General features: G+C 66.1%; 2 protein-coding genes across 2 annotated transcripts; one reads left to right on the forward strand and one right to left on the reverse strand.

The window, feature by feature from the left end:
- Positions 1 to 1,218, forward strand: RPS21 (ribosomal protein S21). Its single transcript, NM_001097480.2, has 6 exons — positions 1 to 28; positions 244 to 306; positions 390 to 453; positions 590 to 661; positions 1,015 to 1,070; positions 1,154 to 1,218. The coding sequence occupies exons 2-6, from the start codon at positions 257 to 259 to the stop codon at positions 1,161 to 1,163; spliced, it is 252 nt and encodes an 83-aa protein (NP_001090949.1). The 5' UTR covers positions 1 to 28; positions 244 to 256; the 3' UTR covers positions 1,164 to 1,218.
- Positions 1,328 to 14,789, reverse strand: CABLES2 (Cdk5 and Abl enzyme substrate 2). The gene is made up of 10 exons (XM_001924509.4): positions 14,404 to 14,789; positions 7,544 to 7,615; positions 7,354 to 7,446; positions 6,327 to 6,404; positions 5,999 to 6,107; positions 5,376 to 5,541; positions 4,913 to 5,016; positions 4,665 to 4,771; positions 3,562 to 3,766; positions 1,328 to 3,413 (listed from the first exon to the last, which is right to left on the reverse strand). Exons 1-10 carry the CDS (start codon positions 14,787 to 14,789, stop codon positions 3,273 to 3,275), a joined length of 1,461 nt encoding a protein of 486 aa, XP_001924544.1. The 3' UTR covers positions 1,328 to 3,272.

Below are 14,790 nucleotides of genomic sequence, written 5' to 3' on the forward strand. Positions count from 1 at the left end.
GCGCTCGCGCTCATCGTGGTGACACAAGGTGGGCCGCGCGGCTGGGCTCGGGGCCTGGGCAGGGGGACCGCGCGGGGATCGGGGTTCGAGTCGGGCCGGGGGCACGGCGGGGGGGGTCGGGGCCTGGCCCGGGGGACCGCGCGGCTACCGGAGTCGGGCCTGGAAAAGGGCATGGCGCGGGGATCGGGTGGGTGGGAAGGGGCGCGCGGCCCTTTCCTTACGGCACCGCTTGGGGTCCCGCAGGCGTGCCTTCAACATGCAGAACGACGCGGGCGAGTTCGTGGACCTATACGTGCCTCGAAAATGGTGAGCGCTCCCCACCGCCCCGTAATCCCCCCAACCGCTCCCAGCGAGCCCCTCCCCGCTCACTGCCCTCCCGCCCCCCGCAGCTCCGCCAGCAACCGCATCATCGGCGCCAAGGACCACGCGTCCATCCAGATGAACGTGGCCGAGGTGAGTCGGGAGGATCTCTGCGCCGGGGAGGGCGCAAGGTCTGCCGGACTGGTCTGCGTGTTGACTTCTGAACCCCGGGCTTGGAGCTAAAGGCGTTCGGGTGCGCCTCTTCGTGACCCCCCTTCCTGACTTACAGGTTGACAAGGTGACAGGCAGGTTCAACGGCCAGTTTAAAACCTACGCCATCTGTGGTGCCATTCGCAGGATGGTGAGTGTCCCCTGGTCTCTTTCACTGGCCTTTTGAGCAGGGAAATGGTCTCTCCCTGCGTGTCCTCAGGTCTGAGCAGATGTGTTGACAGAACGGGCCAGAGCCTGTTGGACTGGACTGTGCTGCTGCCAGCCCCTTCCCGGGGGGAGGGAGGGGGGTGGAAGAGGGGTGCTTGGGGGTCCCAAGAAAGGGCCATCCTGATAAGAGACACAGATGGGCCTTGACCTCAGATCCCCAGGGCCTCTCCTGCACTGCCAAGTGTCTGCCCACTGCTGCTGTGCCTCCTGTGGTCCGGCTGGGCCGGGGTGTGGCTGGACCTCTGGGCAGTGGTCTCAGGGTGCTTTTCTTGCCAGGGAGAGTCAGACGACTCCATTCTCCGGCTGGCCAAGGCCGACGGCATTGTCTCAAAGTAAGAGGGTCGGCGTGTGGACAGAGGGCTGGGGGGGGGGCTTCTTCAGAAGCCAGATTTTCATATCTTTCTTCCTTTTCTAGGAACTTCTGACTGGCGAGGCTCACACATGTGGAATGTTTGTCATAAATAAATAGTGCAAGTCCGTCTGTTGTTTCACTGTCTGCTTGGGAGGGATGGTGGTCTCTCCTCTGGGCTCTGAGGGTCGGGGCTGGGGTATCTGCTGTGAGTGGAAGGGGCCTGTCACCTGAAAAGCATACTGCAAAACCAGATTTTACTTAAAAGCACAAGTACATGACTTTGCTAACAGATCCATGACACATGACTTAGGTCAGATGACCACTAAGCACACATTTAAATCCACAACACCTGCCCGGTGCTGAGGGGGCGGCACAAGGCCCTTGGACTCATGTCTGAGCAGGTTCGGGGGGGGGACAGTTTAGGCTGAAGTTAAATGCCTTAAATACTGGCTTCACTGGAGTACCACACAGTGGCAGCTCCTGACATCATTAAAAAGGGTGCAGCACACAAAGGGGAAGGTTACAGATGGGTTTGGTGAACGAGAAAACCTCACTACGTGGACACGCAAACTTAAATTACTCCAGCCATCCTAATGTCTGTATAGAAACCCCCAAGACGGGTCCCTTGAGGCTAATTGTAAACCAGCAACGTACAGTTTTGGAAGTCGGTCCCTTGCAGCACGTGTTCGTGTCCGTGGGACCTGTGATGGCAGGACAGGTCACCTAGAAGAGTTGCCTGGGGCCTAGCAGCTTCATCCTTCAAAACCCCCCTGGTGCACATCGGGTCCAGGGCGGTCTTGGGCAGGAGGACGGGGAAGAGGCACTCGGTAAACCCACGTGGGCTCTGTCTCTGGCCTGCTGTCCCCCTCAGCCCAACTGAGTGACTGAACACAGCAGGCAGGTGGGAGCAGGCCTGCAGGTGGCCGTCCCACACCTCTGCTGGGGTCTCAGCAGCTGCTGCTGGTTGAGTGCTGGCAACTCCTTTCTGCAAAAGCACCAGTCCACATGGGCAGAATGCAGGGTGGGGCTGTCCCAGAGCCCCTCCAGTGACAGCTTTCTAGGACAGCAGTAGGACAGCAGCTTCATGGCCCAGCCAACACAGTCATTTTTTTGTGAGCAGCCGACTCTCAAGGGAGAAACTCCTCCTTGGTCTTCAGTGTTCGGGCGGGCAGCAAAGCACACGCAAGAGCTGGAGACCGTGGTGTGGAGAAGCCACTTCGTGCCCGTGGGGAAAAGGCCCGGGCACCAGCCCTTCCAGGGAGGCAAGGCCGGGAAGTGATCAGTCTCCTCCTGCTTGAGGGTCAAGTGTGATTCAAGTCACAACTTCAGGTCTCTTTAACACGCTTTTGTTCCCTCAGGAAAAAAAGACCTACAGAAGCAAGTCCTACATGACAATAAATAATGGGTTTTCTCTGCAGTATTGCTCAGGAAGACCAAGAGCCAGCAACTCAGCCCTCCTGCAGGTCCCAAGTGTCATGGGCCGGTGGGGTGTTCCTGGTGAGACGCGTCCCTGCGTGTGGGGTGGGCTAGTGCCCGTACCAGAGGCCTGCTGGGGTGTGTGACAGTCGGGGCATCAGGGCTTCACAGTGACACGATCCTCGCAAGAACAGAGGCCCGAGAGTAAAAGCAAGATCAAGACCAGCCAGGAGTCCACTCGCCGGGGCCCAGGCTGATGCCAGAGCCTTGCCGGCGGAGGCGGGCGGTCAGGGTGGGGTGGAGGTGGGGCCGGCAACCCCCGAGGGGCTGCTGGGGCCAGTGCAGTTCCCACTTCTGAAAACCTGAGAGAGCCAAGATGAATGCTTTGTCAGGGTCACTCCAGCAATTCAGGGCGTCCAGTGAGCTCTGGAAACCCAGGTCTCCGCAGATGCTAGTGCAGTGACTACGGTGGTTTGCAGAGGGCTGGCTCACGCAAAGGAGAAAGGCGCTGAAGAGGCAGGATTCAGCCCCGCGCAGCGCACATCCACGTGCTGGTGCCAGACCCGTCTCAGGCACAGGGAAAGAAGAAGCAGTAACAAACCCCGCACTGGTTCGCGGAAGAACGCCAGGGGGCTCAGAAATACCGTGGCGGTGGGGAGTGTGCTTTGGCGTGGAAGCAGGCCCGCTCCGAGGAAGCCAAGGTGGAGGAGGCGGCACCGCCCGCGGGGTGCGCCCTGCAGCGCCCGCAAACGCCCGCGGCGGCCGGCTAGAACTGCTGCGTGAGGCGCCTGTAATGAGGTAAGACCTGGCTCTCGGGAAGGTAGAGAGCAAGTTCCAAGGCCACGAGCACCGTGAACTCAAACCCAATCAGATCCCGTCTGTTGAATCGAAACCTTTCTTCTAACTTCTGCGCAGAGAAAGAGAAAGGGGTTGAGTGGGCGGAGCCAGCACGGGGCGGGGCGGAGCCAGCGCGGGGTGGGGTGGAGCCAGCGCGGGGCGGGGCGGGGCGGGGCGGGAGGGCTGGGCGGGGCCGGGGCGGGGCGGGACAGACTCACGTCAATGAGCTGCTTCACGTCGCTCTTGCGCAGGTCGCTGCTGATCTTGGCCGCCAGCAGCACGCAAGCGCCTGCGCACAGCTTGCGGTTCTGCTTGTTGAGCTTGCCCTGCAGGACGAGCTTCTCGAAGTATACGTAGGCCATGGACACGGTCACGGGCTCCAGCCCACACTCCTCAGACAGGTTCCGCATCTCTCGTTTCAAACTGTGGGTTTACATGGGAGCCAAGGGCTGTGGGGCCAGGAAGTGGCGCTCCCTGATGTGCCTTTGGGCCCCTGGAAAAGTGACATTTCCTGCCGGAGGGCACGACCCCGTGTTCAGGCCCAGAGCTTGGCAGGCAGGCAGCAGCCTGGTCTTGGCCTCTGAGGCACCCCTCCACCTGTTCTCAAGAGGACCCCACAGAGGACTGAGTCCCTGTGCTCCTGGGGCAGCAGGGGTGGGGCTGGTGTGGGGAGGGAGCAGCAGTGCAAAGGCCCAGAGGTGTGGCGCTGATGGTGGTCTGGACCACTCGCTGTGGGGCTGGTCACAGTGCCCGCCTCACGGGCTGTGGGCACCTGTGAGGGGGAACTCCTGGGAAGGGCTGGCAGAAGCACCAAGAGGGCCTGACCTCCCGGGAGGCAGGACGGAGCTGCTGCTACTGGCCTGGCTGGCTGGCAAGGGTGGGCTTAGGAGGGATGCACTGAGCTTATGAAGCTCAGGAATCTACCGGAAACAGGAGAGCAGAGCCAACCAGGCCTGGCACAGGTTACGCATCAGAAGTGGTTTTTTTTTTTTTTGGGGGGGGGTGTCTTTTTGTCTTTTCTGGGGCCATACCCACGGCATATGGAGGTTCCCAGGCTAGGGGTCGAATCAGAGCTGCAGCTGCTGGCCACGGCCACAGCCACACCAGATTCAAGCTGCATCTGTGACCTACACCACAGCTCATGGTAACGCTGGATCCTTAACCCACTGAGTGAGGCCAGGGATCGAACCCACAACCTCCTGATTTCTAGTCGAATTCCTTAATCACTGCACTGAGCCATGACGGGAACTCCCAGAAGTGGGTTCGAGGAAGGCCTCGTCTCAGCAGCGGGCTCAGGGACGCCCGCCTCGGCCCCCCTTACCTCCTGATTTTGCTCAGCGTCAGCTTGATGTGTGGGAACTTCTCCCGGAAGGTCTCGTTCATGTCCTTCTTGAGGTCGGAGGGCTTCACGTACTCTATCACCGTGGTCTGCAACAGAGGAGGCCGTCCCCACGCAGCCCCGGGGACGCCTGCACGCTGCGCCCTGACGCCGCGGTGAGGCTGACCCCAGGGCAGGGCGCGTGGCCCACCGCAGCTGCCCCCCCCGACCCCGAGGGCGGCCCTGTGTACCATGTAGGACGCGAAGATGAGGACACGCTTGTGCTTGCCGCAGGGCCACTGAGGATCGTCCAGGAGGTTCGGGTTGTACTCCAGGGGATCCCCCATGTCGGCCCCTGCAAGCAGAGCGTGGCTCTGAGCCACCGTGAGCCTAGAGCGCCGCTCAACGGCTTGTGCCGACCCAGGCCTCAGCCAGAGCCCGTCCAGCGCCAGGGCGTCACTGTGGACAAGGGGAGTGAAGTGCCAGGGTCCTGGGGGCTCCTGGTGAGGTCCCCTCCCCGAGACCTGGGTGGGAGGCAGGACGTTGGCAGATGCACAGGTGTGTGCTGTGTGGGGAGCCCCCTCCTGAGAGGCTGCGGCTGACCCCACTCCCCAAGCCTGGGCTGAGGCCCGGGGGCTTGGAGGTGACATGGTCTGCTGGCCACATGGTGGCCCTGGCTGCCTGCTCTGCACCCGGCCAGGGCCCTTAGGTTACCTAGCTCCGTGCCGGCAGGCGCCGCCCTGGGGGGGCCAGGTTTGCATCTGGACGCCAGCAGGGTGCGGGGGATGCTGGGCCGGGGCTGAGGCGGTGGAACGTGGCTGTCTGGCTTGAGTGTGACCAGGGCGTTGGTGGGGTACAGGAACCTGGCATAAGACACGACCTGGAAAGGCAGTGGCAGCGGCAGTGGCCTCAGCCTTGCGACCCCGTCTAAGACCAGAGGTCAAGGCAGCTCTGCCCGCTCCTTCCTGTGGCAGGAGGGTCCCACACAGATGCTCCCACACTCGCGGACAAGGAAGGGACCACTGCAGCTCCCACCACCCAGGGCTCAAGCTGCTCACTCCCGGGAAGCTTCTAGAATACCCCCAGCCCTGTTGCTCATCTGCTCATCCGGGGTCTGCAGCCTGGAGCTCCTCCCTTCCTCCAGCCCCTGGCCTCCCACACCCTCACCGCTGGCGGTGCTCTCGTCACCTGGCCGCTGCGGGGCGACCGGCCTGTTTGTAGGGGCCAGGTGGCTTCCTCCCACGGGAACGTGCATCTTAGGAGGCTAAGTGAAACACAACGTGGGGCGCGCCCCCCGACACTCGTGAGCCCTGCCTGCACGTGGTGGCGACTCTTGCCTTTCCATCGGCCCCCAGCTCGACGCCCTCCAACTGAAAGACCATCTCTGAAGACACGGAGACGCCGCCCGACGGATGCCTCTGCTTCTGGCTGTCCACCCTCAGGTCACTGCAACACACAGGACGGGACACAGCTGCCTGGACGGGTCACGGGGACGCACGCGGCGCCCTCCCGGAGGAGCGGCCCAGACACCCGGGTTCAGCAGCCTGATCAATGAGCGGTGCCTCCCAGAGAACCAGGACCCGGGCGCGCTGCAGGGCTCCCGAGAAGCTTCGGTGGAAGCTGCCCACGGGCCCCTGTCCCCCAGCCAGCGGGGCCCACGCTCACCTGACACGCAGGCCTTCTCCGTAGGGCAGGACCGAGAAGGCCGCGCACAGGGACCGCTTGGCGCAGATCAGCACGATCCTGCGGGGAGGGCGGGGGTCAGCACGGGGCGGCAGGCCTTTGCAGGGAGGCTCCTTCCCGCCTAGACCTGGGCGCCCGCGGGCTAAGGCGGCCCAGTGGCCAGGGGAGCGTTTTGCTGGTTCCCTCCAGGGGCTTCCTGAGGGCGCCCTGTCTTGTCCCCTTGGCGAGCCAGCCCTTCCACGCAGTGCACGCTGGCGGCAGGTAGGTGGAGGCAGGAGGCCAGGCTTTGGAGGACACAAGAGGCAGAGGCGCCAGCCCCGAGGACCGTTCTCTTCAGGGGACCGTCCTCAGGGGGCCCAAGGGCAGGAGCCTGACAGCTTCCGAAGGCACCCACCCTGTGTCCTGAGTCGAACCGCCCCGAGTGGGGCCCTGCGTGGGGCCCAGCTGGAAGCATGGCCTTTCGCTCCCTGGGCTCGGCTCCGGCCGGCCCGCTCCTCAGCGCCAGGCTGAGCCTGTGGTGCTGGGGACCGTGCTGGGCCACTGTGGGCTCCTCGACCTGGCGTGGCCTCCAGCAGGAAGGGGGATGGGTGGGGGGCCCTCTGGGTCAGGGTGCCGGCTCAGGGTCAGCAGGGTGGGGCGTGAGGGACAAGCGACAGGAACTGCCCCCGCCTGGACTACAGACCCAGGGCCTCCGAGGGCTGTGGGCACTGCTGCCACCTTGCTCCCCAGCTCAGGCGAGCCAGGTGCCCTCTGTGCTTCCCGCATAAAGCCACCCTCTCTCTCCTGGACACATCCTGCCGCTCTGCCTGCCACTGTCGCCAGTGCTCCAGCACATCAGCACTTGGACCCGAGGCTGGGGTGTGCTGCGGCCCCGGCAGCTGGTGACTCCAGAGGGAGGCGTGTGGGATGGGCAGGGACGTGGAACGGGCTCTGGGTACGCCCTCGTGCCCTGGAGGACAGGACCCTGGGCATGGCCCGGGCCCCAGGCCTCGGCGCCGCCGGCGGGTACCTGCTGTTCCTGGTGTCGTACTGCCGCATGTTCTTGATGAAGTGGGTCTTCTTCAGGCCCTTGTGTCGCGGGGAGCCCGAGATAGGCTTGGTTCTGCAGGTGAAAAGCAGGTCAGTCTTCCCTCCTGCGACCTGTTCTGGCCCCAGGAGTGTGGCGGGGGCGCAGGCCTTGGGGCGGGCGGGCGCCTAACCTTTGAACTGAGGCACATCCCACGGCGTCTTCCAGAAACTCGAGGGAGCAGCGCTGGGAGGCGACTCGCCTTCTGTCAGGAGGACACAGCAGGGCTCAGGACACAGCCCGGAGGCTGCCTTGCGGGCCCCCTCCCCCAGGCCCCACCTGCTTCTCAGGCCCCAGGCTCCTCCCTCGGGAAGGGTGGCCCGGCCATGGGCCAGAAGCCTCCTGTGGGGAAGGCCTGAGTGCTGAGCAGGGCCACCCAAGGACAGAGTTTGCCATCAGAATCTGAGGGAGATGGGGCGCTGGGCGGGGTGGCGGCCAGCCGCCTCTGGTAGCTCAGCCCTTGCAGGCCCGGGACCCGTGGGCATGACCCGCTTGCCCACAGCAGGCTGCAGGCAGAGAGGTGCTTTGGGGAGGCCCCTCAGGTTTGAGGGGCTGGCAGAAGCCTGGGGAGGCGGTGTGGGGGGCTAGATGGGGCCCAGAGCGGCTCTGCAGGGCTGGATGTCAGAGCAGCACACGTCTTGCCAACCCTCTGGCTTACTCCGGTGCCAGAGCCATGAAGCCCCTGCTTAGAGCCATTGCCAGAGCTGACAACCGGCCTCTGTCCCTGGCCCGGGAGCCCTCAGAGCGCAGCCCAGGCCTCTCATTCTTGGCCGGGCTGCCCTCATTGCCCCTGCTCCCTGCATGAGCCTCAGGGCCCTCGCAAGGGCTGTTCCCTCGGTCTGGAACCTTCTTGCTCCAGCTCTTCCCGTGGCCACATCCTCGACCCCAGGCTCAGCTCAGCTGTGGCACCACCTGCCACCCCAGGACGGCGGCAGGGAGGCGTACACCTGGGCTGCCCGGGGCGGGGGGACGCAGGGAGCGTTCTGAGCTCACCTGGCTCAGTGGCCCTCGCCTCCCGCACCCCCACCCCCGCCAGAGGCATCAAAGGAGCCAGTGGGTGCGGCAGACCCAGCCTCGCACAGCCCCTGGCCAGCACCATCCAGGCCCGGTGGCTGGGATCCTCTCGGAGCAAAGCCCTGCGCGGTGACAAGGAGGAAAGGAGGCTGGGGGACCTGCACCGAGGAGCATCTGAGCATCGGTGTGTGGCCGCGTGGTCAGGCGCGCCAGAGCTGGGGGGACGGCCGCAGCAACTCCTCAGGAGGGGCACATGCAGCCGAGGTCAGGCCAGAGGCTGAAGCCCAGAGGCCCAGCCGTGCCGGGTGGCCAGGAAGGAGCGTGTACCGGTGACCACGGAAGGGGACTAGGGATCAGCTGCCAATGACAGCTGGGCTCCACCAGCCCTCTGGGGGATGAGGTGCTGGGGCTGCCCGAGAGACAAACCGGGATGTTTGGCCTTAGCAGCACCCGGTGCGCACTGGGGAGCCAGGAGGTACCCCCACCCCAGGCACTGGCACTGGCAGGCTGCACCCTCGGGCCAAGATCACAAATCTTGCCACCAAGGCCACCGCTGTGGTCTCGGCCAACATGCATGTCTCACCAGCAGGGACGGATTAGGTCAAAGCCACAGAGGGGGGCCCCGTGCCCACTGCCTCATGAGGGACGGCTCCTGGCACGTGGGGCTCCGCGCTTAGGAGGCAAAGCAAGGCGGGTCCTGTCCTGAAATGGTCAACAGCAGCCATTTCAATAAGGCATGAGCTGGCCTGGGCCTCCATGGAGGGGACACGGAGGAGGGCTCGTCACCGAGGCCATGTCCGGAAGCTAAGGCCTGTCCAGGCGCCACCTTCCCCGCTGCATCTGCGGACCACCCCCCACTCCCAGCAGGACCCCTGGGCGTGGTTAGGCCCCCTGGGGGTTGGTTAGCCCAGATCACTAAGAGCCAGCGTGTCCTCAAGGAGCTGGCGAGAGGGACAGGCACCATCACGCTGGGGCTGACCTGCCAGCAAGGGCGCTGGAGCTGCCACCGCACACCAGTGCTCAACTGCGTTCGGTGGCACAGGGGGCTCGGCACCTGCCCAAGATCAGAGCCAGCTGACACCCTGACGTGAGGGCCCTGCTCTACTTAAGTCTTTAAAATGACAAAGGCAACAGAAACTGGTTGAAAAGAAACTAGAACTGAAGAGAGAAACCCAGTAAAACGCAGGGTGCCCCATGGTGGCCCTGAAGCCAGAGGGGGCTGTGCGCCCGCCTGCCCCACATGGTGGAGGAGGGGCCCGGCCCGGCCAGGAGGCAAGTGGGGGAGATGCAAACGTGCAGGCCGAATCGGTGGGGAGACCCAGGCGGGAGGAGCGGCCAGGATGGCAGCGGGGAGGGTGCCAGGCAGGCCCCCAGCATCCCAGGCGGCCTGGGAAGGGGCAGGTGAGGAGGGCCCCACAGCGGGCGATGCCCTGAGAGGACGCCCTGCTGAGCTGGGCCTGCAGGACCGAGCCGGGCAGCCAAGCCGGTCTGCGGGGACGCGCCATCCCTGGCGGGGTGTGTGTGTCCTGCCCCGCGGGGCTGGGCTCGGCGCCCGGGGAGGATCCCGCGTGGCTTCCTCAGGTAATTTCCCCGGGGCCTCATCTGCAGAGCTGAGGACCGCCCGGCGGGGCCCCGGGCGCTGGGGAGCCAGCCCTGCGGCGCGGCTCGCTCCCTGTGGGTCTCGGCTCAGCGCCGGAGGAGGCCCCTCGGCTCTCAGAGCTCGGCTTTCGCGGGTCTCCGTCTTGAGGGCTTCCCCTCTCTCTGCCTCTGTGACACGGCAGGCACACACGCTCCATGCTCACGACCCGCAGCTTGGAGGGACCCGGAGGCACAGAGCTGGCGGGAGCCGCACGGCCCTCCCGACCCCGGGTGAGCTGCTCTGCTCAGGGCTCCGCTCCTGAACTCGGCGTGCTCTGTGTGGTGCGGTTTGGGTCCAAAGGCTGGGCCAAGGCGGACGACGGCGGCCCGGAGCCTGAGCCCCGCAGGCCCAGCCCCGGCCACGCGGCCCGCCTCCTGCTCCCCGAGCCTCAGGCTGCTTCCGAGCACAGCGGTGATCGGGTGACTGGGACGTCCCCGTGTGACACTTCAAGAGTGGGAGAGAAGGGGTCTGCACAGTCCCAGGAACACCACCGCGCTCAGGTGCTGAGGGGACCCCGCTGGGCCCCGCGCCTCTCAGAGAGCAAGGGAAACGGGGGCCATGCCGCCCCACGGGAGGCACGGGGCCCGGGTGGACAGGAGGCCTCCCAGGGGCCAAACCGGGCGGAGCCGGTCGCCCTTTGGGAGTCCTGAGGCGGGACCCCCGTGGCCCCCAGCAGGACGGCACCCTGCGCGCCCGGCTCAGCCATTCTGGAAACTCCTGGAATCCGTCCGAATGCTGAGCATGGGCCGCCCCAGGTCCCACAGGCTGGAAGGGACCCTTCCAGCAGCTCTGTCTGAAGCAGCCCGGCCGTCAGCAGGAGGCCGCCTTCACACGCCCGGACGCGGACCCCACTGGAAGCAGCCCCCGCGGTGCGCCGGGTGTGGGGAGGGGCGGTGCCGGGTGCCTGCGCCACCCCCCCACCCCCCCCCCCCCCGCCCCCGCTGTGTGTACAAGTGCCTCACACAAACTGCCACCAACAAAGCCCGGGCTTTCCGCTGCCTCGGCCGTCCAGCCAGACACGAGGCCCAGGGAGCCAGGGGCCTGTCTCTGCTAAGCCGCGCCCACGTCACACGAGCCCAGTTGCGTCCTCTGCGACTGGCCCAAGGCCCCCTGCGTTTGCCTCTTTAGGGATGAGGGGTCGGGGCAGGGGAGGCTGTCAAGAGGGCACAGCGACCACTGCGTCGATCTCGGGCCTGCCCGCCCCCCGCTCACGCTTAGGGTGGCCCCTCTGCACACCCGCCTTGCCCCGAGACGCGCTCACAGACAGGGGCCCGCGGCTGCTTTTCCCACCTTGTTTCCGTGCCGGATAAACTTCCTTCACTTTGTAACGGAAAAGCACACCCAGCCAGAGAAGAAGGACTGCGGTCAGGTCTGGGGACCACCTAGAGCCGGCCGGGGGCCCAGCGAAGGGGCTGCCGTCAGGGGGTCAGACCATCCGGGAACCGGCCGAGCCACTGCTGTGACCGCTTTCTCACGTCGGGCAGCGGACAGGTGCCAGCACGACACTGAACCCTGCTCTGCCTGGAGAGGGTGGGCGGCGGTCTTGCCGGTCAGCCAGCACCCCACTCTATCTGGCCTGAGCTCGGGCCGGCACGTTGCAGGCCCTCGTGCGTGCTTGTTGAATGAGTGGTCCTTAGCAGAAAAAAGCCATGCCAGGGTGGGACCCCCCCCCACCCCCGCCTCAGGTGCACTGAGCAGGGAGCACCCCCCTGGGCCACCTGGACATAACGCCTGGCCCTGGCCACTCTGCCAACCCCGCTGAGCCCCTGCCAGGCATCTGACCTCACAACAGCCCTCTGGCAGGCAGGTAGTGCCTAACGCAAGCCCATTTCACAAAGGAGCAAACGGAGGCTCAGAGACCAGTGCCACCTGCTCCAAGTCACAGAGCCCCTGGGCAGTGGGGCTGGGATTCCAGGCAGCTCTGCTCCCAGGGCCTGGGCCCCACCGCCGCACTCATAACACAGATTTTGGGGAGAGACCCTTGCATCTTGTTCCCCAAATAACCGACCCTCGAAGTCCACAGCCTGTAGCTGGCAGCCCCCTTTGCCAGGCCAGCCACCCTTCCTCTGGGCCTGGGGAGCAGTGCAAGACGGGCAGTGCCTGCCCTGGGAGCCGTCAGCTGTTAGGGCCCGAGAAGGGGCCGACTGCGCGAAGGGCCTGGAAGACATCTGAATGGGACTTGAAGGCCAAGTGGCAGGGAGGGCAGGCGTGGAGGGACGAGGGGACCGTGGAGGGCGCAGCAGGTGTGCCACGTCCCAGCCGTCCCCATGTCCTTCAGAGCTCAGGCCTCTGCACACACGGCCTTCACAAACGGCAAGAGCATCACCAGGCAGCGCTGCCAGCAGGGCCCTGGTCCCAGGCGCTGGGTTGCAATGCCCACCCTCCCAGAAGCCCCTCCCACAGGAATGGGCCTGGCCCACGACCCGGGCGCCTGCACTGCTTGCTGAACCACTCGCGCATCCGCGCATGTGAGGCCTCACACAGCGTAAGGTGTCACCGCTCTGCCCTGGAGCGTCACAGTGACCCCAGGGAGACTGGGTGTGGCGAGGGACTGTCCTTGGGCCGATGGCCGCCAGGGGGCATGACCACTGCCAGGGACAGGCTGCCAAGGACCAGCTGGACGGCCTTCCACCGAGAAGCATCAGTGCCCCGTCAGAGACGCAGTTCCATCTCCCCGGGGAGGTGGGGGCGAGGTGTCAGGCAAACTGCTCCCTCTGTCCCACCGGGGCCCTAAGCCCCTCCGGAGCCTTGGCTGGCCTGTCGGCGGATAGGGTCAGGCCACAGGCATCCTCTGCCTCCCCTTGTCCACCTATGGGGTGGGACGGTGGCCTCAGGGCCACGGAGACCTCTGTGAGGGCAAGCAGTGTGGCCAGAAGCGCTGTATCCTGGACTCCATCCCGACCACGAGTCCCTGGGAAGACCCCACATCACCTTGACCTGCCTGAGGACCAGGGGTGCGAGGCAACCACATGGTGACCTCCAGGTAAGAAGAGCCACCTCTGGACGGACACCAGGGAACCACGGTGGCTTCCAGGTCTCACCCACCCACACGGGGCACCAGCTGCAGGACTCTGCACAGCTCCAGAGCCTGCCCCGGAGCGAGCCTGCTCAGCAGCTCTGCCCCCAGACCAAAGGCCAACAGTGGCCCTTGAGAAGGGAAGGTGATGAGCAGCCAGTCCTGGGCCCAGGCCAGTGCAGGGGTCTGGAGGAAGGGTGCGAGGAGAGGGGTCACCCGGGGGCCAGTGCGCAAAGGTGTCGGGAGCTGCAGCTTTGTGGGGGGGCTGTGGGAGAAGGGTCTCTGGGAGAAGAAGTGGGGTGTCCAGCAGCCAGGCGCTATGTGGGCACAAGGCAGGCCAGCCGGGCAGAGCTCAGGGGTGGGGCACAAGGGAAGTCACTGCAACCTGGGAGTCTACAGGCTCAGGGGTGCTGAGCAGAGCCGGGACAATGGAGGCGGGGGCGTGGGGGGCTCTGGGGACCACCAGCTGTGCTGTGGGGGGCAGGGAGGCTGGCCTGGCGCGGGAGACTCTGATGCCAGATGTCACAATATGGGGAGGACCCCGGCCCACGTGGGGGCGGCCGCCCAGTGTAGAGAATGCGGGGAGCACACAGGGGAGGGTTTTGAGCCCCTGTGTCCACAGCGCTGAGGACAGAGGGTTGGGGAGGGGGCGTGTCCAGGGCCGACAGGCTCTGTGTCTGCGGTCTGAGAACGGCCGAGGGAACCCTGACCCGTGTTCGGGGGCCCTGACCCCACATTCGGGGTGGGGGTGGAATTCAGGGACCATGACCCTTAAGCCCAGGGACAGGGCTCCAGGAACCCCTAACATCCCAGGGGTGACAGAGGGCCAGGGGACATCTTAGGCTGGCGGGGCCCAGGCAAGACTCCCTTCCAGGGCTGGCAAGGCCCAGGAGATCCCAACCTGTTGCGCCCTGACCGGGCCCAGGACCCCCCGCCCGTGTGTCGGGGGTCGCATGGCCGAGGGGCACCTCCGCATCTCCAAGTCCTACGCTGACCGGCCGCTCTGACCCCATGTCATCAGCAGATCCGGATCCTCTGAGGGTCGCCTCACCCCCACGTTAGGAGCTGGGCCAGCCTGGGCCGCCTCGCCACCCTGCCCCCTGTGCTGGAGGCCCCCAGGTCACCCTGACCCTCTGTCCTGGGCTGTGAGGTCCCCAGGCCACCTTCACCTCTGCGCTGACCCAGCTCCAGGCCACTCTGCCACCCTCAGGTGACCCCAACCCTGAGCCCGGGTGACTCTGACAAGAGCCCCCGACCCCTGCGCTGACCTTGCCCGGGGCCACCCCGCCGCCCCCAGGCCCCAGGAGACCCGGGTGGCACTTACCTCTGGCGCTGCCCGTCCAGGCCCAGGCCCAGGCCCAGGCCCAAGCCGGTGGGCGCGGGCGCGGGGCTGAGCAGACCCTGGGGCGCCGAGGCCCTGCCGGGAGGACCAGACTGCGGCAGGCCGGCGGGGGGCGCGGGCAGCGGGGGAGGCGGCGGCGGCGGCGGCGGCGGCGCAGGCGGTTCGCGGGCCTCGGCGGGCGGCGGCGGGGGCTTCTCGCCGCCGGGGCCCAGGCTCGGGGGCCGCCCGTCCAGCGAGATGTTGTTGAGGAAGAAGAGCGCGGCCTGGCGACGCCGGGAGTCCCCACGCCGCCGCAGCGCCTGCGGAGGGGCCCTGGCGGCGGGGCCGGGGGACGGGCCCGCGGCTCCACCCGCCGCGGCCGCGGCCATC

The sequence above is a fragment of the Sus scrofa genome, chromosome 17 (assembly GCF_000003025.6).
Source record: "Sus scrofa isolate TJ Tabasco breed Duroc chromosome 17, Sscrofa11.1, whole genome shotgun sequence".
Taxonomy (NCBI): Eukaryota; Metazoa; Chordata; class Mammalia; order Artiodactyla; family Suidae; genus Sus; species Sus scrofa.

Bases quoted from the DNA above. Each gene is read 5' to 3' on its own strand.
- RPS21 (NM_001097480.2), top strand. From the start codon at position 257: ATGCAGAACGACGCGGGCGAGTTCGTGGACCTATACGTGCCTCGAAAA. The intron at 454-589 runs GTGAGTCGGGAG...CCTGACTTACAG, and splicing joins TCCAGATGAACGTGGCCGAG to GTTGACAAGGTGACAGGCAG. The intron at 662-1,014 runs GTGAGTGTCCCC...TTTTCTTGCCAG, and splicing joins GTGGTGCCATTCGCAGGATG to GGAGAGTCAGACGACTCCAT.
- CABLES2 (XM_001924509.4), bottom strand. From the start codon at position 14,789: ATGGCCGCGGCCGCGGCGGGTGGAGCCGCGGGCCCGTCCCCCGGCCCC. The intron at 7,616-14,403 runs GTAAGTGCCACC...TCCTCCTGACAG, and splicing joins CTGGACGGGCAGCGCCAGAG to AAGGCGAGTCGCCTCCCAGC. The intron at 6,405-7,353 runs GTACCCGCCGGC...CCCTCCCCGCAG, and splicing joins TACGACACCAGGAACAGCAG to GATCGTGCTGATCTGCGCCA.